At 38.4% G+C, this 21,722-nt stretch overlaps 1 protein-coding gene and 1 long non-coding RNA gene across 11 annotated transcripts in view; one reads left to right on the forward strand and one right to left on the reverse strand.

Moving 5' to 3' along the window:
- Positions 1-21,722, forward strand: part of fat1a (FAT atypical cadherin 1a) — a 74,619-nt gene that overhangs the window by 9,281 nt on the left and 43,616 nt on the right. For all 10 annotated transcript variants that reach the window (XR_013283807.1, XR_013283808.1, XM_077523246.1 and 7 more), the window contains exons 3-4: positions 5,365-5,679; positions 18,490-18,551. Coding sequence is in view for 8 of the 10 variants with exons in the window: in XM_077523246.1 (XP_077379372.1) it covers positions 5,365-5,679; positions 18,490-18,551 (377 nt within the window). In the remaining 2 variants the exon portion in view is untranslated. The remainder of the gene's footprint in view (positions 1-5,364; positions 5,680-18,489; positions 18,552-21,722) is intronic.
- LOC144020139 (uncharacterized) lies at positions 8,265-11,132 on the reverse strand. Its single transcript, XR_013283811.1, has 3 exons — positions 10,639-11,132; positions 9,691-9,934; positions 8,265-9,590 (listed from the first exon to the last, which is right to left on the reverse strand). It is a non-coding gene; the product is annotated as an uncharacterized LOC144020139 (long non-coding RNA).

The following is a 21,722-nucleotide window of genomic DNA, read 5'->3' on the forward strand; positions in this document are numbered from 1 at the left end:
AAAATTGACTGTATTAAACAATAGAAATTTGTCATGGGGCTGAACTCTGAGATAATCCTGTTATTTCCCGCACAACTGCTATTGGCGTCATCCAGCTGTACATTAGACAATGCTTTTTTTTTGCTTTTTTTTCATGTCTGGCCTGGTTTGATACTTTTTCATTGCGAAACGCGCATGAGAATAAACATTTTCAGGTGGTTCCAGCATGACAGATGTACTAGTATAACTGACCCCATACACTCCATTTTAAAGGGTATGATGCTTGGATAGGATTGTTGCGGAGCATGTGATTTTTTTTTTTTTTTTTTTTTTTTGGTCAAAAAGGGTGTGAGATGTTCATTTCTGCATGAAACTAGATGCCTGACTGTATAATGTATGCATTGCCCTTTCTTCTCATGATAATATATGCATTGCCCTTTCACTTGGCGTGCTGTGTAGACATTCCTTTGCGAAACTGTGTTATTGTATTTTCCTTTTGAGTAAAAAAAAAAAAAAATGCTAAAAAACGTCAAGCTTTTCATCTGGGCCTTAATGTTTAGATGTAGTATTAACCACCCTTCCTCTTTAGTTAGCGTTCAGATAAAATCCACAACAACCGCAAAGTGCCACCTGAATCCAATCCAAACAGTCCTCCCGCTTGAGTGCCGTCGCCATGGAGACGGCGGCAGGAATGCACGCGACGGGACAAAGTTGATTGCCGGCCGCTAAACGAAAAGCACACTTTGGTCGTTAAAAGGATACAGCGGCAGTTCTCAGCCGACCCCATTAAACCTTCTTAAGAAATTTCTGCGGCACAGGAAGAAGGCATTGTTCATTTACCTGTTACTCCGGGTCATGCTCGACTCATAAGAACCTCAATTCAGTGTCAGTTAGAGTCAGACGAAAGATAAATATTCACTGAATGTACAATAACAATTTGTATGGCATTTGTGAAACCTTTCTGGACAGTTTTAAAGGTTTTTTTTTTTTTTTTTTTTTTCTTTTTTTGCAGCTTTTCTATGGTAAACGGGTATTGGGTTCACATTCACTTCCATCCATCCATTTTTCAGAACCGCTTGTGCTCACCAACTGTCTTTGGGCGGTAGGCGGGATATACCCTGAACTGTTTGCCAGCCTATCACAGATGCGCCAAGGCCTTTTAAACTAATAACAATGGACACACTGTACAACGTGGTATGGTCTCAGAGGCCATCTCGAGTGGAATTAACAGGCCATTTTATAAATTAGAGGAAAGATAAACTTGTTCAGCCGGCTATCACAGAGCGGGCACGGTACGTAACTGCGTTAAATAAGAAGACAATCCCCCAATTCCCCAACCCTGCCAGTTCACTCGCGGTCAAGGCACAGGCGAACAATTGTTTGTTGTATTATTAATGCTGCTGTTTGTATTTGTTATAAAATGAAATTTAGTATTCACTTTTATTTTGGGGCTATGAAACTTTTTTTTCCTTCAAGAAAAGCAATGAATAAAGAAAAGCAGCGGGACCGCAATCACTCAAGAAGAGCATGCAGAGGGTCCAACTGTGTATAAACAAATGGACTTTCTTGCAATGCCGACTGCTAGTATTGCATTGTAGAATCACAACGTTAATTCCGGGATAATCTGGTCAGGTGCCTTTATGGGCAGGTGCTACCTGTGCTGAAGCTGATTGTAGATTGTTAGAATGCTATCATGCTGACAGCTCTATTGCTAATTTTTAGCAGTAAGACAGCACAGCAGCTTGAGTACGAAACTTGATGTATGATAATTTGTGCATGAAAGGGCTATGTGAGTGATTAAATGCTCTTGTGGTAACAGATATCTTAACATATTGGAAGGATATCAAACAAAAGATGCCAATACAGATTCATTAGTATTTAATACGAAGCCCTTTCTTACTTTTTCAAGATAATTGCTCAAATGCTAACATGCTAACAGTTGTTGTGCTAACAAAGCAGGATATGAACCTGAGGATCGACTCTGGTGAGGCAGACCAACAAAGATCTTCCACCTTGACCTCTGGTCTGACTGGTAACATCACTGGTTCTTGCTAACAGTTGCTATGCTAACATAGGTAGCAACATGAGCGCAGAGCCATTATGAACATGAGCTTTAAAAAAAATTGCTATCATACAGCAAAATAGCAACCTGGAGGCAAAGGTTGCGAGAGCAGATACTTCAGAATTTCATACCAGTAGTAGTTAGTAACTGAATCACCATTAATGTATGGAAAAGTACTAGTCAGTCTAATCCGTTAAGAAAATGATCATTATTTGCTGTCGTTGTATGAATAATCAGACATATAACTGCACCTGAAGCAATCTCAGAAGTGAATATTGAACCAGTAGCCCTTTGCATCTCAGCTCACAGTTTCAAAAAAGTTCATCTCCATCTTGCTTTATTGTTATTTGATTTTGTTTGATTATTAAGAAACACCAAATATTAATGACTGCAGTAAACTTAAATGCAAAAATACATTTTTATTTGGTTAATTGACAGAATAGTTGAGTCTATAAATATACAAAAAAGTGACATCCTTAGTTGTCACAACTTGTCAGTTATATTTCAAATGAGAATTGATAATGCTAACATGCTAATATAATAGTTCATATGATAACTTATAGTGAGATGGTAACCTTATACTTCTTGATAGTTTACAAACGTTAATTTAAATAAACTTGATGTTCGAAGCATGGCTCTTAGCCACAAGAATTCTGAGAACTTTTTGGAAAGTCTAGGGGACCTTTGAGAACGTGAAGTTGCCCGGTAACGCAGCGATTCAGTTCAGGCCTTTTTCCTAGTTTCTCTTTCTTTCTTTCTTTCTTGCTTCCTTTTTTTTTTTTTTTTTTTCTCTTTTTTTTTTTCTTTTTTTTTTTTTCCAGCACGCTTGCGGAATGTGAAGCGTTTCAGCAGGTCTGCAGCACAGAGACGAGGCTCGTTTCTGGAAGCATGTGAGCGGGAGGCCCAGGGAGGCTCGGGGAATGCGGGTTTGTAAGGGGGGCTGGCGGCATTAGCGCAGTTCAAAGCCGGGTCCTCATGCCTTGCTGCAAATAAGGAAGCATTTTTGTTTCATCCTGATTCGCTCTACCTTAACCATGTGGCTTGTTTGAATAAGGCCTTTGTGAGTGTGTTATGTGTGTGTATGGCTGTAGTGTACACATGAAAAAAAAATGGCTGCAGGTCATGACAGTTCACATCTTGCTAAGCTCAGGTAACTTTGAATAACAAAGCCTCGGGGACTGCAAGCACACAAAAAAAGAAGCAGAAAGCAAATCTGGTTTTGTCTGTTTTTTTCTTTTCTCCTGGCCTAAAGGCAGGTTTTTTTTTTCTTCTAATGGGGTAGGATAACGGTGCGAAATAGGCGCGGCAAGTAAATTCACATGCTTTGTTCGCAAACTATTCAGTCAGGGTAGGATGGATCAAGTGTCACCACTAGTGCCAGATGTACCACACTTTTATGCACACCGAACCTCAACTACATTATTCCAGTAACATTAAAAATGCAAGTTTCAACTTTCTACTTTTTTTTATCATCAGACTACAAATGCCCCTGGTTGAGCGCCAAAAAAAAAAAGCAAAATACTTGCAAAAGGCCTTGTGTTGCAGACATGAATGAATTGACTCATCGATATGACATAAGTTCAATGCATTAAAGCCAGTTTGTCCCCCCACTGAACTCTAGTCAACCTTCACTGCAAAGCATGCTACGCGTGCTATGAATGCTACGCGCGTGGAATTTGCACCTCTTCATCTAAAATCTCCACCCCACCACCCTCCTGCAGCTTTTCATGACCTGAAGCCACAACTATTTGTCTGCTCTCACTTACAAATCCTGGCTGCTGTCATTCAACAAACGGCTGTGTCAACAAAGCGACACCCTCTGTAAACTATTTATGTCACCTTCAATATATATACTGTCCATTTTTGTTTGAGCCCTTTAAGCGTTATGTTCTGAGGTTGGATCCCAAAACGCAGACACAAATAAGATTTGAACTATTTATTCACATAACATCGAGAGGCGTAGAACAAACTTGACTAGACGAGAAACGGTGAGAATGCATCGAGAATCACGAGACGCCAAGCCCCTTTGGGCTGTGGAGATGCACCAAGGAACAGAGTTAATAATCCGACACACACTTACTTCTCGGTTTGGCTTAAATAGTCAGTGAATTGATCGGATTGGCTGGGGCTAGACTTGTGGGTAACAGGACTGACATGGAATTATCTGATTGGCTGTTGACCCAGTAAAGAGATTAAAGATTCTTGACATCACATAGCTCCTGACATCACATAGCGTTTTTCCAGTTGAAACCAGATGATGGTTACATCAGTTCAAAACAGACACTTGACCTCACGGTCATGACCCAAACATAACTGTTGCATGACCCAAACTTAACCCTGGCATGACCCAGTAATGCTCATGCATGTTTTCGTTTTTTTAAATTTTTTACTAACATGACATGGTTTAGTATTTGGTGCTTTTTTTTTTTTTTGGGTGTATTTATTTCAAACATACCGTAGTAATAAAAAAGAAAAATCAAGTGTCTCCTTGACACCAGTCCATCCTCACGCTTCATCTTTCTATGACTTCCTGGAGTTGCCCATCCTCCACTAGCCTTTTTTTTTCCAGTTGACACCATTGTCAGTGGGTGCAATTCACGTGGTAGCTTGAAAGCTCTTTTGTTTGCTCAGCTGAGGACTGTCGCCCCCGCATGGCAGTAAAACAACCTTCCCTGCCGGATAATGTAAACAGCAAACTACTGGCCTCTTGTTGATACTATAGCATGTTGACACCTAAACCTAACTTCTGCGATCTTTTTATTTTCCGCTTCCAACATTTTGTGTCTGGAAAACAAACAACAAATCTTAATGTAAATTAGAATGGAATTGAAACATGAAAAACAATAGTAATTTAAACGGTTAAAAAAAAAAGAAAAAAAAAAGAAAAATCTCCATGTTTAGGCAAATTTTCAATCCTTGCTTGAGTCTGGACTGAGCTCTGAAGTATTCTTTTTTTTTTTTTTTAAGCATTTTCTGAGTATTCTGTCTCATTCCAAATCGTATGACTACCTTACTGGTCCCAGTACGATAAAACAATAAAATGTTTACAACGTAGACATCACGGGAAGTTGACTCATGTTGCAGATGACGATCCTCTTTTCACCATCCTTGTTAAAAATGTGAAAATGTCAACAAAAATAGACATATGTTTATGGGTGACAAAAATATATATTTGGTAGGATTTTGCTGAATTAAAGTATATTAATTTAAAAAGAAAAAAAGCCATGCAAAGCTAAAACATACACAAAAAACTCTTCCAGTTGTGAAAAATCTATTTCCCAGATTGTTGTGGCTTAACTCGCGCTGTGCTCTCGTTTCTTAAGGTATCATCCGAACGCAAGAACTGCTGGACCACGAGACCACTCCCCACTACTGGCTGACGGTCTACGCCATGGATCGTGGCGTGGTTCCCCTGTCCGCCTTCGTGGAGGTCTACATCGAAGTGCAGGACGTCAACGATAACGCGCCGCAGGCGTCGGAACCCGTCTACTACCCGTCCGTGATGGAGAACTCCCCCAGGGACGTGTCCATCATCCAGATAGAAGCGCTGGACCCGGATGCAAAATCTAGCGATAAACTCAGCTATAGGATCACCAGCGGTAATCCGCAAGGCTTCTTCGCCATCAATTCCCGGACAGGTAAGACTGCTGTTGGTTTTGAGGGGAGATTTTGGGGGCGGGGCACATGGATTCATAGTGGTCTGCAAGCCTTGTGCAGGGCTGTATGTAGGCATGGGCCGATTACCGATTTGAAGGTTTACCGTGGTTTTACAAAGCCAAGGTTTCAATTACTACTCAAACTGTGTGTCACGGGTAATGAGCATTTTTTTTCTCATTTTTTGAGGGGACTCCAAAACTGGCTAAGTACCGCAAACAAGCTGCGTCTAAGACGATGATTGCCGAGGCCAGATGAGAGCATCCATGGATGCTTTCTTTCCTCTGTTGGTTAATTGTGCATTGTTCTAAAGAAGAAGAAAAAAATCTGAAACAGGTTCTAGTTAGCCCCAAGGACAGCATGAGCCGCCTATGGGCCTGTTCTAAAAAATAGCTCACCAGACAGTGTAATTTACTAAGAGGATTTAAAACTGAACAAGAATTTCTTTCTTTCTTTCTTTCTTTCTTTCTTTCTTTCTTTCTTTCTTTCTTTCTTTCTTTCTTTCTTTCACCTCAACATGGTACACCTTTATTAATGTACCAGCAAATATGATATATTTTCAAATAAAATTTAAAAAGTAATTCAGATTAACATGATGGTTTGGTCTGTGTAACATGTCAGAACATGGGCAAAATTGTTCAACATTGTTTTCTATAAAGTTAAAAAAAAAAAATAAAATGTTTTCAAATCTCTTATTTTGAAAATACACAAATATAATCAGTTTGATTTTGTGTAGGGGCAACAGAAATCTCAGTATATTTACTATTGAGAGACATTCTGAGGATTTGAACCATTCTAAATTGTAAATGATTAATTGATTAATAGCTTATCAAAAATTTACACCAGCATAACTTTCCAGACTTTTTTTTTTTTTTTTTTTTTTTTTTTTTTTTTTTTTTTGCGGGGTCGCAAGTTAAGTTAGATTATAATTTCGCATATATTACACCTCTCGTCACATTAACATGCCTGTGCGAATAATTCACATCTATTAATTTATGAAAATGAAAAGGCAATTTAGTTTTTTTTTTTTTTTTTTTTTTTTACATGGGCAGTGCCTAAGGGAGTCCTCTCTCCACTCTAAAAGTGCCTTATCTCATGCGGTGCTTTGCAAATGGCGTGACCATTAATATTTCATCGGCTTCTTATGAACTCGCCCGTGCGCTCTACATTTTGTCAGTTTTGTGTGGGTGTGTGTTTGTGTGTGGTCTTTTCCCCCCCTCCCAAAGGTAGTCGCATCAACACAAGCTGCAGAGCTATTTTGGTTACTACTGCCAATGTGAACTTTCTGACCAAATAAGGACGGAGAGCCGTTAGTAGCGCACCACCCTCTCCCCAAACCATCCTGGCATAAGTCGTGCATGGGTATTCCCAAGTAGACGGAGCAAGTAAAGTAATTAATGCAGGAGCACGCTAACTTTAATTTCCTCTTCTTCGCTCGCTGATTAAATGTGTCAGGAAGGCAGAAAAAAAAAGAAAAAAGGCTGCTTGCTCCCCCATAGGAAGTCATGTCCATTGAATTCACTTCTTCCACAGACAAACTGTCACCATCATAAACATCACTGTCATAAGTGTAAAAACATGTTCGGCACGGCTAAATTTAGCTGGAAACATATTTCCCTGTAGATATGATAGATAGACTTTTTTTTTTTTTTTCCTCAATCCCCCCTCAATATTGCTATTTAATATGCGATTATTTTTTTCAAGGTCCTCTTCCCATTATTTTTTTTTAATAAACAACTGATAAATTAATCTGTGTTTCAATAAACAATATCAGATTTATTATACCTTCATGTTATCTACATTAATTAGTTAACTTACTACACACTTGGACTTGCAGTCGTTTAAGTGTTTACACGGCCATCATAACAGGACAAATACTGTAAATAAAGCAAGAACCCATGTCTTAAAGCCCCAGTGTGTAGCTCACGACCGCCATCTATCGGTCAAACAAGATAATGCAATGATTTTAAGCACACGAACTACGGCGTCCCAGAGAGACCCTACTTCAACAGCTTACCACCAATTTCACCGGAACAGAACGCAAACAACTTCTGGTATTCCCTCGAGTGATGACGTAAGTGAATTGCATTTGTTAGACATACTGTACAGATCCCTAATAATTGTGATTTAGTCATTTAATTTCAGAATTAATATTTTTGTCGGCATTGTTTGGAAATACTGTACGTCAGCTAATGATAATGGCTATCTATGTTCATATTTGTTAGTGCAACTAAACCATGCAACAGAGAACACACAGTTATGTTATACGTTTTATAGACATGTGGACCATCTCAAAGGGGGCGAGAGAGACGACGAGGAAGAGAACGCGGTGCCTCGTAACGTACAATTATGTCATCATGGAAAAATAATTCCATTCGAGCATGCATGTGAATGGCTCAAAACATACCTTTGCTTGGAATATGTGGTATTTAGATTACATCGTTTGCTGATATGTTTAGTATATCGTGCAAAAATAATGGTGTTAACTGAACGACACATCTGCAACTCAGACTCGTAAACCCCCCGTGTCTTGTTGCTACTAACCACTCAGAAAAGTGCTGCTTACAAAAACATTTGAAACCCTTTACTCAGATATCGATTTGTCACCATGTTGAACAATTTTACCTAATAAATATCACTAAGCAACTTAATTAGTTTTGATTGAAGATACAACAGCTTCCTTGTACTTCGATGTGCAGGAATTTACATGGCTTTCACAAATAGTCTTGCTCATGTAATAATGTACTTCATTGGCTCAGTGACTTTCAGTTAATTGGTACCTCATCTGACATACAATTGTTACCTTCTTGCAGAGACTCGTACAGGAAATGACCATGGAGGAACATGAAGATATCCAAGTCCAGCTGATAGACTGACACCAAGAAATACTTTTTGACACATTGCTGACACATCAGCACCACCATGATTTCCTGTACCTGGATCCCAGACTGCAGCACCTTGGTGGACTTGTAGCAAATAAGTGACACTTTCCCAGATCCTTGAGGACAATACAAAGGTTTTTTACCTGGCATATAATTAGTCCATGTCTGACACTTGTTGTTGTAGTTTGTATAACTTGTATATTGTTGTTGTGTGTTAATTTGTACATTTTGAATAACTAAAAAAATACTATTTCCTTTGGCGTCAACATGCAGTGTTCATTCGACACCTAACCTAACACTATTTTACATGACCAGAAATGTAAAACATCAAAAGCCTGGAGAATTATTATAAATGCTTGCAATGACAAGGAATTCTTCATTGGCCAATGAATGTAAGGTACAGTACATGAAAATGAATGAATAAAATAAAGTAAAATAAAAGTCTACATGAAATGAACATATTAACTAAAAAAAAAAAAAAAATGCTGTTAGAATATAATGAGCTACATGAATTGCAGTTGTTCCAGAATTTTACCAATACGCTGTGCATTTCAAAATATGGAAAATAGACATACAGGTTTGGGCCAAAAGTAGTGTTACAGAGCAGGTATGTGTTGTACACAGCTAAAATATCTGATTAACTCAATACCATGATGTTTTTTTTTTTTTGTGTGTGTGTGTGCTGACATTGCCCCCCATTAACATTGCAACATTCCTCAAACTCTCCCGAACACAGTATGATCTGTAACACTACTTTTCGCCTACTCTATGATGTTATTGGGGCAAAATTAAGGAAGGCTTGTCCATTGATTGTGTGAACAGACTGCAGTAAAAATGAAGTCACTTCAATGTTTGCTGGTTTTATTAAGTTTGACATGCTCCTTGACTGCACAAGTACATGTTATGGAGTGAGGGCATGTTCCCACCAACGATGATATCATATTCTTCAAAGGCTTGCTGAGGAAAGTGAGGGAGGAGTCACTCCATGGCTTCAGACACCTGGTCAGCAGGTCCTGTGTAAAACAAGTGGTGCTTGTACATGTGACCATTCCGTATTGCTTCACACAAAAAGTTCATGTAGTGTGCAATGCCGTCCATATGTAAATGACATACCAAGACGTCGGCTGACTTCAGTTTGTTGCAGCTCAGATATGGTAGGTGGAGATACTGGTGGTACAACACCGAAGCCTTCTGGGGTCCTCCATTCAAGTGTCCTCATTCGGGGCATTCCAATATGGCTGCTGACTCTCCCCTTGATATTTTTTTTTCTTGCAGGTCGGTGATGTATTTAAACGGTGCATGAATGCTTGTATACATCAGAATATGGTTCTGGAACCCCTCAAGTTTGGCTGTTGATCTAGTGTGACACAAACAAAAACACAATTATAAAATAAAATAGAATAATTGATGATACTACTATATGTCACCAACTTTCCAACAAAGCCCCCAAAATAGAGGTAAGATCTTTAGTTTTTGGGCCCAAAACATTGTATTAGCTAGATAAAAGTAACTTGACTGCATACTACATAGAATATGCAAAGGCTGCTTGCTTGTCGAATTTCCGTGGAAAACGTGGCAGCCTGTTAATTCTTGTGCACCCAATTACACAATGGACCAGTACACACTTGAGTGAGAGAGTTCAGACTCTAGCAGTGCTTACGGTACAGCCAGCATTTAAGTCCAGAAGTTATTGCCTGCCGAAAATTAATTTCGAGAACACTATTTTCACCAACCACAACGAAAATAATTTTCAACTCCTCCACTAATACAGTATGCTTTAGATTCTCTATTGAAGTTATGGGCAAATATACCTCCGAAATCACAGTTACATTACATTACACAATAACTTGCGCATTTACTCTAAATATAACGTGCCAGCGGGAATCTTTTTTTTTTTTTTCAAAGCAAGTAGCTACATAACGAAATCGTTCGAGTGGTGCGGAGTTGCTAATCAACAGATACAGTGATCGTAAAACAAAGGTACGAACATCGTATTAATTAGTACGGAGTATACTTTTTCTCTCGCTCTCAAAACGTAAACACAAATGTACTCTTACTTACCGGTCAAGTAGAAAGCAGTCGAAGGCACCGGCACGTCCCAAACCTAGTCTGTTCCTCATTTCTCTCCATCTGGCAAATGCGGCTACAATATAAACTCTTGTTTTGTCGCGCTGAAATAAAATAAATTCCCAAAGTAAGTGTGATGCTTGATAATGCTCTCTTCGGGGACCGGAAACTCTTCTTCTTCGTGGACATGCGGTCGCCATACAAACCGGAAGTGCGTTCCAAAAACGCGTTAAGAAATGGAGCGCTGAAATTTGTCTTTGACGGCACCCGTAGCAGAAAGATGGCGGCGAAACATGGCAGACACTAGCAGGCGAGGCGCGGACATGTAAGATAATTTGCGATTTCTAGACTAACCGTTATATTTTAAAAAAGTACGTTTATGCGATACAACATATCTTTTTACATACTACTAACACAAACAATTGTTGTTTTTTTTCGAATGATTTATTATTTCACCACTAGATGCCACTGTATAATACTGAGTGTACCTTTAAATTAAACAGTCTTAAAAGTTGTCTATTTTAGTTTGAAGCAGCCATTTTGGGGGGCAAATTCCATAAAAGAGACTTGCAATATTAGAAAAAAAAAAATGCCCCTGACAGAAGTAAAAGTTATCACTCTGAAATTGGATGGACTTATCTAGCATAACAAGAAGCAAGAAAATGTTTCAAGGACCCATACCTGAAACTGTGCTGCAAATCAGCCTTTGCAATTTGAAGCAGCCATTCTTTGGGCAAAGTAAATGAAAAGGGGCCCTGGACAGTGAGACAAAATCCAGCCTGAAAGCACTTTCAACGATCCACCTGAAATTCAGTAGATATGTGTCTATCATATATCATTATGCAAGGATGGATGCCTAAAATTGAACCTGAAGGCTTTCTTTGATTTAACTCCTACTCGGAAATTCACTCAAATGAAAGCAGTTGTTGGCACTAAAGCAAAATTAATCAACAACTCATCAATTACCACATTAATCGACAACTATTTTAATTAGAAAATAATCGTTTCTAGCCCTTGTTTAACTCAAAATTGTATCGGCATGATGACACGGCAAACAGGTACCGCTGGTTTGTGAAAATGTTTAAATTTACCGCATGCGTTTTTTTTTTTCTCTCCCCCATAATGACACGTTCTAAATTTGCGTCGGGCGTGCGGGGGCCCCCGTCTTGGCGTTCATGCAAAGCTTGTGAACCAAACGGTGGGAAAATAAATGAAAGCCTATGTTTTGTGTGCGTGCGTGTGCCCCTTCAGCATGTGTTCCAAGCTAACAAGCTATAGTGTTCCTTCATCCACTACAGTCGTGAGGCTTCAAAGACACAAAAGCTTTACTTGACGCCCGCCTTGGCTGGTGGTCGTGGTGGTCGTCCCGCTGTTGCTACTTGAGTTTTGCTGCTTGGGTCTGCTTCATCCCACCCCAGTAAATAAAAACTACTGATTTACTTTCTCTTGACACAAAGCTTTGACTCTTCAAACACTTGAGTGGCTCTTTTTGTCAAAATCAACACCTGCAAGCCAAGACCAGAACAGCTCACTTCAGAAGCTACTTGAAAAAGAGGCAGAAAAAGCTGGAATGGAAGTGTTGGGTTTTGGTTCTCTGGTGTGTGCTTTAAAAAAAAGTTTGTGGCAACAGGCAAGCGTGGCTATTGTTTACAAAACAGGGCTATATACACCAGTGGTGTCCAAACTACGGCCCGGGGGCCATTTGCGGCCCGCCGTCCATTTTTCAGTGGCCCGCGACATATGCTAAAAATGGCATTTGACTCAGTTCAAATAAAATAAACAAAACAAAAATGTTTGGAGATGGTCAAAGTAAGAAGGGAGGATATTGAAAAACAGGTGCCCTTAAAGGTTATTTTAGTTAACTAAAACTAATGACAAACTAAAATTAAAAAAACACTATTGTTACCGAAATAAAATAAAAACGAAAATGCTTTAAAAAAAAAAAAAAGAAAACTAACTGAAACTACATTTTATGTTTACAAAACAACCTAAAACTAACTATAATTATAGCAAGCACGTCCTTCCTTTTTGTCTTTGGTAATTAATTTAATGCATGAGCCTTTGGGGATGATTTTAAATGTGATTTTTAGTAGATTTATTTTGATATAAACCGTAATAATGGCGTTTGAAAGTATGTCACACAGAAGTGACGTCATCTAGCAGCAGCCAATAGAAAAGCACCTTCAGATGACGTTGCGCCGCATGGTGTTTTTGTATTATTATTATTATATAGTATTATATTGTGCATAAGTAATACACATTAAAAAAAATAAAATAAATAACAAACTAAAACTAAGCATTTTATAAAAAACTAAACTAATAAAAACTAACAGAACCACCCTGAAAACTACTAAAAACTAACTAAAATGAAAAATTCCAAAACTATAACCCTACTGCCATATTACAAATAAATTGCTTTATATACTGTAGCATTTTTCTAAATATGCAAAAGCACAAATACATTATTTGTACAATTTTTAGGACTGAACACATTTTCTCTTCATAGCATTGTGTGGCCCTTAGGTTCTTCTGATTTTCTGTATGTGGCCCTCAAATGAAAAGGTTTGGACACCTCTGATATACACAGTTGTTATCACGTGAAGTCAACTCTCCAGCGTGAACCCCCGTGATCTTGTGGTCTGACGGGTGCAGATTTCCGGACACGCAATGTGAATTACAGTCCTTGGGGAAGCCGTACGGAAAACGCACCGCGTCCTTTCCGCATTCAGTGTGAATTGGGCTTTCAGGGTGTGCCAACTCTGCCCGTGGCTTAAAGATGTATGTCGAAAGGGCAAGGCTGTTTTAATTTGTGTTGTGATGGGCGGACAAGCATTCATTTGAATCCCCCGCATGCATTCTTGACTCATGTATACTTCAGTCAAGGCATCCCACGTGCCGTCTGCTTGCATTTTCTCTTCATGGCGGATTCATCAACGCACTTATTAAAGGTTGTCAATGGCGCTCGCCCACATTTGATGGGCTGCGCTGTCTGTAACAATGCGGCGGCAGGACGCCGTTGGACTTTGAACGGCACCCTCGTAAATGACCTGTTTGCTTGGCGATGGTTACCAAGCCAAACACGGGAAATAGATTGCGGGGCTTTGTCGGTGAGGCCGGATGACAATCTTATCACGCGTTACCGCTGCACCCATTCAAGATGAATTAGGGCAGGGACTGCCCACACACACTACGGATGTTTGCACAAGATTTAAAGTGTCACGGCTACACATTTACATTTCTTTCCTCAAGTGTTATTTTGAAATAAAACGGTTAAAAAAACAGTGGTACATCGACTTACTGTTTATTGCCGTTGACGTTTACTATAAAACTAACCATGCAACAAAGAAAATTACATGTTGTGTATTTAACCAAACCACACAACTTAGTCTGACGAGTACGCTAGCTTAATGCTAACACCCAGTTCAAAACTCCATACATGTGATAACGACATTTTTATTCACCCTAATGTGTTTCATTATATTTCGTGTTTTATTTTGTGTTTCTAGCATACATTTGGCGGGCTTTGTAGTTGGGAGTCACATTGGTTTGGATTCAGGAGAGGGAGGGGAGATGCGATGCGTCTCATTATTACCTTTTCAGCAGAGATGCATCCATTATCACGGGAAGTGAGATAGGGAAAGGATAACTCCAACAACTTCCTGCTGTTCCTGGCTGTTGTGCGCAGGTCAAACTATAATCATACCGCCAGAGGAACGAGCAGCTGGAAGTGAACTGAATATGACAACTTTTTCGCGACTGCTTCTCACTTCTCATATCAATACATCTTTATTCTTAACTGGCTAATTGCCAATGATTGTTGATAATGTGATACTGTTTAATGTGCCTTTAGTGTTTGTATCCCATCGTGTTGCAAGTTACTCTGATGATATCTTGAACACAGTTTTTCTTAAAAATGGAAATTTATTCTCTTAACGGTACTGCCTTTTCCACCTCGATTAGAAAAAAAAAAATCTTATAATACCATACCTATTGTTACAATCATATTGTCATATGATGTGTGAAGTATATAGTTACCTATAGGTCCCGCAAGAAATGTTTTCATGTTTTAAATTTAATTTGCAATGCATCTTTATGTTAACATTGTTGTTTCCCGTTTTTCAACGTAATTTTTTTTCTTTCAAGTTTATTACTTTATTTTCATAAGATTACAGCACTTTTCTTAAAACGTGCAATCATTTTATATACTCTCAAAAAATAAAACACTTTAACTTTGTTTTACTAACACAAGATTATTGTTCTTTAAAAAAAAAAAAAACAGAAAAACTATTTTCATATTGCAACTCACCTCCAGTCCATTAATACATATTTTAATTAACTAATAACTAACAACCTTTTTGTCTTGAAAAATCTCACCTTGTTCTTGTGTCATTATTGACTTTTCTCGTAACATTGCGTCTTTTTACAGAGATCACTTTATTTTTCTTGAAAAATCGCATCATTACCACTTTTCTAGTAACATATTTTCATTCCTGAAAGATTAGATATTGTTTACTATTACTGTTTTCTGAAAAAAAAATCAAACCTTTTTTGTGTCAATGACACTCATAAAATTTCAACTTTATTCGACTTTTTCCTCATAGCATTCCGAATTTCCTTCTGCCACACTTGATGCTAAATGCAGGATACGTAATGACACCCATGTCTCGACCTGCTTAAGTTTCCCGCGGGTCTCCATTTTGTCAAATTGCTTGTCCAATTTTCACGGAGGGACAGAACTTCACTGCTGCTCGGCTGTTGTTGTTTTTTCACCCGCCCCTCGACCCGACTATCACAGCTATAATTACCGTCAACCGTCCTCGGCCCACGCCTCGCTACGGCTTTGTGTGCGCCGGGACAAAAGGAAGGTCTGCGTGTTGGAAGTGCGGACTTCTTTTGGCTCGTCAAGCCGACAATTTTCCAGTTTTCCGGATCAGCCGCATATCCTTTGCATGAAAGGACTGGTTCTGTTTAGCAAGTATTCATTTTAGGTCCAATAAAGCCAAATAGGAATCAAACTTTCAGGCTGTTTCAATACATGAAAGTATTGTCTGAGATGTTTGGCTTGGCCGCTCATCCTGAGCTTTCACGCTTTGCTGTCAGCATGTGCAACAAAACCAGGACAAGATGTAGAATGCCAAAACATCCAAAAAGAAGTGTTTCTGCATATCATACTTTGGCGATTGCAAGGCTACATTTATAGCACATGCTTGAAGTGAGATGTGAGAATGATTTATTTTTTTTCTGCTTCCAAGTCACTGTCACACTTTTTCTCATTTTTCCTTGTAAAATTGCGATTTTATTATTTAAATTATGACTACCGGTATTTTCCCAAGATTTCCTATTTTCAATTACAGAGGGAACTTTTCTCACATCATTCTGATCGATTTTTTTTTTAAACTTTTTTTCTTTCTCTCTCTAAAATAATTGGCTTTATTATCAGAATTTCATTCTCTCTCAAACTTTTTGTGTTACATTTGTGACATTAATTGTCGCTTTGACAAATGTGACTTTTATTCATAATACTACGGCTTTTCTAGTAACATTATGACTTCATTCTTGAAAAATACAATTAGGTTTTTACCATTTTAATAAAAATTGACTAACTATATTAAGATCTTTATATTAAAATATCTTTTTCCTCGTGTCATGAATTTATTTTTGTAAGGTTAAGTACTATTTTTTAAACACTGAAAAAAAAATCACACTTTATTTTATAATAATTTTCATTATTGTTCACTTTCTTGAAAGTAATGACTTAATTCTCAAGTTTTACTTTTAACCCCCCCCCCCACCCAAATAAAAATCTTTTTTTCTTTTGATAACAAATATTTTCTCCATAACTCTTTGTTGCATTTTATTTCCTCCCAGCATTGCAACTTTGCTCTCGAAAGTTTGCAACTTCCCTGTCCCCCCAAAACTTTTTTGACACTATATTATGAAGCTTTCCTCAAACTTTTTTTTTTTTTTTTAAAGAAACTTTATTCTTGAGCGCTTAGGAAATGTCTCTCAACGAAACCTTTTCTTGTGAAGAACAAGAGTTTTCACTGTATATGAAAATGAAAACGTAAAGATTTGTGTGTGTGTATATATATATATATATATATATATATATATATATATATATATATATATATATATATATATATATATATATATATATGATAAGCAAGAACATTTGTTAAGTTTTTTTTTTTTTTTTTTCGTTCACTTGAACGAAAATCAGTAGTCTTATGTTTAAGATTAAAAAGAGCCAAAAAGGAAAGTCTGAAAATGGAAAAGTAGCTCGAGTGGCCGGCTTGTGTTTTCCTAATTGCAGTGCTGAGCCTGCGACTATTTCTGGGCAACTGTAAGTTGTGGGCCTCGCGCTCCTCGCTGGCTTTTGGGGTTTCGGAAATCCTTCGCTTGATGCTAATCGAGTCGCGGTGCGGCGACGGTGCTGCTCTTGGTGCGGTCCGAGCTGGCTCGTCTTCTCTGTGCTTGGGTGCAATTAACGCTGGCAGGACGAGCACGAGATGTCGCTGAGAACGTCGCCGTTTAGCCAGATTTTCTTCCCCTTCTGTCTGCATGTTTGTCACTGGGCTAAGACACGCTGGTTTTATTTAGCTTTTGGCAAAAGGTGCCTTAAAAAAAGCCAGTAGATGAGGCGGAAAGGCAGTTTGTGCAATCAACAAGTGCGTGCTATGACAAGAATGAGGCAGTGGCTGGAAATGAGTAGACCTGATTGTGAAGCCATACACTTTTTTTTTTTTTTTTTTTTTTTTTTTTAATTCTTTTGGCAATCTGGATGTTAGATAGCCGACTATTTTCAGATTCATGGAGGGTTATGGTAAGATTTAAATACATGGAATGTACCATTTGGCCTCTTTGCGGGGGTTTGGGTTGTTGGCGGTGGTAATTTTTCCATCGTAAATCAAATGGAGAAAAGACAAACTTATTCCCAAACAAACATCAAAATATGTGCCTGATTTTTTATTTTTATTTTTGTTTTTTTTTGTCCCCTGTTCTTTTGGTTTCAGTAATATAAAGTTAGGATTAGACAATCATGATGAACCATGTCCATATGTAATGGTTTGTACTTTGTACTATGAGCTCTATTGTGATTACAACAGCGAGGGGATAATAAATATTTGAGGCGGTGACTTAGTTTGTCTTGATGTTAGCATTGCATGAACATTCCAGTATATGGATGGGATCAAGTATTTGCATTTTCTCGCAGGAGTAAGGATTCCATGATAAATCAAAATGGGGGGAAAAAAGCAACATGTTTTCGAACAAACATGGAAAAAAGGATTTTTGTTGGTTTGTTTGGCTATAAATTAGCGAGCAGTCTGTTATGGTTTGGAGATAATAATATTAGATTAAGGTTAAGATCTCATCTAGTCAAAAAGTGAAACTGTTAAACATTTGTAGAATAAAAAAGGGACAGTTTTTTTTTGTGTTTTTTTTTTTGTTTCTCCATTTCATTTAACTAAAAACAAATAACAGCATCGTTTTGATTGAATGTTTTTGTTTGGTTTATTATTATTTTTTTACTCAAAGAGCACAAAAAAATTTCAATTTTTAGACGGTTTTAGTGTCTTGTTTGTTCAGCTTGCGTGGGAATTAAACGCTAACCATCTGAGCTCTTTGAGGGTCTTTGCGACATTTCACACGTGTCCGTCTGGCAGCTGCCTTCACCAAAATGTTCTTAACGGCGGGAACGTTTTTAACTCCTACACCTGTGCATATTTTGCAGATGGTTAGGTTATAGTAAGTTAAGTTAGTTAGGTTTTTGCAGTGTTTTACATTATTTCGGAATAAAGTCTATTATTGATGTTTTTTTGGTTTTTTTTCTGTTTTTTGCAGGCCTAGTTACGACGACGTCAAGGAAGCTGGACAGGGAGCAGCAGGACGAACACATTCTTGAGGTAAGGCTGTTAAGTTTCGTGTTGTTTAGTGAAACGGTTTTTAGGGGCTGGAGTTTCAAAAAAATTCTACAGATCCAAAATGGCCGCTCCAAACCAAAATTGCAGACTTCATGTCCCTTTTCGGAAATGACTTGTTCAACGTTTTTGCGGGTATGCTCGTTCTTCATAGTGCTGCGTGAAACTGTCTTGGCTGGCTGAATTGTTGGCAAAATTGTCAGGATGCTACCAAACCAAAATGGCTGACTTCCTGTTTTGTTTTTTTTGGGTTGTTTTTTTTTAATGGGTTCTTGAGATTTTTTTTTGTGGGTCAACTCATCGACATGGCTATTAAATTTCCTGTTGCTGAAAATATTGTGGTGGGCGCTACCATTCCAATGGCAGACTACCATTTTGTTTTATAGCTTGAATTCTTGAATCTTTTTTGTGGGTCCGCTCCCAAGTCAGTGCATGCCAACCAAATGTCATGTGAGGTTGAATGCTCGGTGAAACTGGCTTGGGGGCAGATTTGGGCAGATTTTTTTTCAGTTCTGGAGAGGCGCTAGCTAGCCAAATCTTGTCCAAGTTAGCATGTGTATACATTTATAATTCTGTGGTTAACACTAAAAAGTCTTTTTCTCATTTTAGGTTGGTTTCTTCTTAGGCAAGGGCAGTAACGCTATAAATCATAATAAACCAATTAAAGTTTGTTTGCTGGGTGGAGAGGAATCAGCAGTGGTTGAGTTCTTTATTTCTCATCCACCACTCTGTGTTAGTACACCAGGAAGCTGCCGTCGGTGTTTTACACTCCCGGCTTTTAATTGACCTTGGCCTCGCCATCTTTGCTCGCCGCACAAGCCAGAGTTGATAATGGAGCATTTTTAATTGACTTTTTTTTTTTTTCTTCTCAGGCTTTTAATTACAGTCAGGAGCGGCGGCGTTCAGCTGCTCGTACATCTGCTGCCTGAGCTGCGTTAGTTCTCATCCTCAGATTGTGTTACATCTTTCAATTACAGCTGTAGAATGGACTTCAATAGCATTCTTCACAGACAATGCTTAAGAAAAATGTTTTCAAACAAAGGTACAAGAGGCCAAGTAGAATGTATAAGCTGCGGTAGGTTGGACATAAATTGACTCTCGTCACTAATAACCGTGAATATGCTTTGTAAAAACAATGACATAATGATTTGATCTGCAGTGGAGTCTTGGTGGAAGTAATCAACTTAACTCAACTCAACTTTTTAGTCACCTTTCGATAGTAGTGTAGAAGTAAACTGCTGCCAACAGAAATGGTTTGACAAAAAAAGTTAACGTTATGAATTATCATGGAAGTGTAAAGCATAAATAACAATGAAAGTCAACCTTATATATGTTAGCGACTGTAATACATCAAAAGAATAAATCTTTATATAGGTTAATCATTGTCAAATTAAAAATTAAAACAACCAACCACTGCAAAAACTGAAAAACACTCGTTAGCTCCCGTAAACGCAACGAGTTAACCGCTGTGAAAAACAACACAACAATCTACCTTTAAGTTAACTGCTGTACAAACTTAAAAACAGCAAAATGATCCGACTGAACAAAAGTTTTGCAAAAAATTAAAACATAACACTGTGCTAGGCGACGTTCTTTTTTTTTTTTTTTTTTTTTTTGCGTGTCACTCAACTTCGTTCTTTGTGCTCACGTGTCACATCATGGCTGTGTGCCACTCAGCATTTATTTTTGTAATTATGTGAACAAGCACATAAAAAGATCGTATTTAACAGTAGTGTATGTATCGCCTTAGTAGATGCTCACTGAAGTGAGCTGAACTCTTGCAAGGTTTAGAGGCTCGTTTTTTCCCAACAAATTTGGGTCGAATTCCACATTGTAGAGTTCAAAGAGATGAAAGGAACCCGTTTAGGTTCATGTGCTACCATGGTGACCTAAAGTGTGCGTGCGTGGGGGTGCATGTGTATGTGTATATATGTGTGTGTGTGTGTGTGTGTGTGTGTGTGTGTGTGCGTTGGAATCCGGAAGCCATTTTCTCACACTGCACTTTCACAACCCTGTAAAACCATCCACATGCACAGTGGGGGGTGGGTAACATGGACCAAGGGAAAGGGCGGGTGAGCGGGTAGTTGCCTATAGCTTTTACGACGAGAGGGGGCGATTGGTGGAGCATGGTGGGGGGGGGGGGGGGGGGGGGGGGGTTGGTAGGTTCGTATGTCTGGGTGTAAAAGACAGAGAGCAGAAAGGCCACCTCTCGTCGGGTCTGGATGGGAGAGGTTGGGGGAGGGCGAGTAGCAAAGTGGGACATGCCAGGGCATGCTCAGGAATCAGGTCCCTGGACCAAGAAGAGTGGAAAGAAGAAACAACAGAAGGGGGGGAAGACAAGGGGAGGAGGAGTGAGGCTGAACATCTGCTGTGAACAGTGGGTTTACACAGCGTGCCTTTAGCACAAAGTAGATCACTACCTGAGTGCTACACTACTGTGCAAATACACACCCTAATGTGATGCAATGACCTCATATGTATGACTAAAGCGCACAAGTATAAAAGTTGCAACTTTTCAGTTGTAGTACAAAGTGGGGGAAAAGTTAACGCATGTCAACTTCAACCAATATCAAACAATTGCCACAGTATTTTAGGTATTATGGGCATGAAGCCTTTTTATCACCATACAGTGTGCTCATTAGTTTACTGCAAGTGTATGTAAACTTTCAAGTACAAATGTAAGTTAAAGGTTAACCACTGTATAAACAATAAAACAGTCTCCATTCAAGAAGTCAACTACGTTCAAACCTGAAAAATAAGAAAACAGGTCACAAAATTAGACCCACTATACAAGTTGAAATTCAAGCCAGTGTTCCTTAAAAGAAAATTAATTATTGTAAAACAGAATAAAACATTCCACCATTTAAAAAAACTTAACAGCCCACCCTAAAACAGTTCATCTCTATAAAAACAATAATCTGGTCTACTTTAAAAAAGAACAAAGTAAACAACTATTAAAAAACCCGTCTACCTTCAAGAAGTTAACTGCTTTAAAAAGTAAAAACAATAAAACAGTCTACCCCCCCAAATAAAAACTAAAAAACTAACCACTGAAGGCTGTAAAAAAAGCCTTTCTTAAAAAAAAACAAAAAAACAAAAAACAAACCGTAACTTCTAATGTAAAAAGAATTGTTTGACCTTAAAACTTTAGCCTAA

The sequence above is a fragment of the Festucalex cinctus genome, chromosome 6 (assembly GCF_051991245.1).
Source record: "Festucalex cinctus isolate MCC-2025b chromosome 6, RoL_Fcin_1.0, whole genome shotgun sequence".
Lineage (NCBI taxonomy): Eukaryota > Metazoa > Chordata > Actinopteri > Syngnathiformes > Syngnathidae > Festucalex > Festucalex cinctus.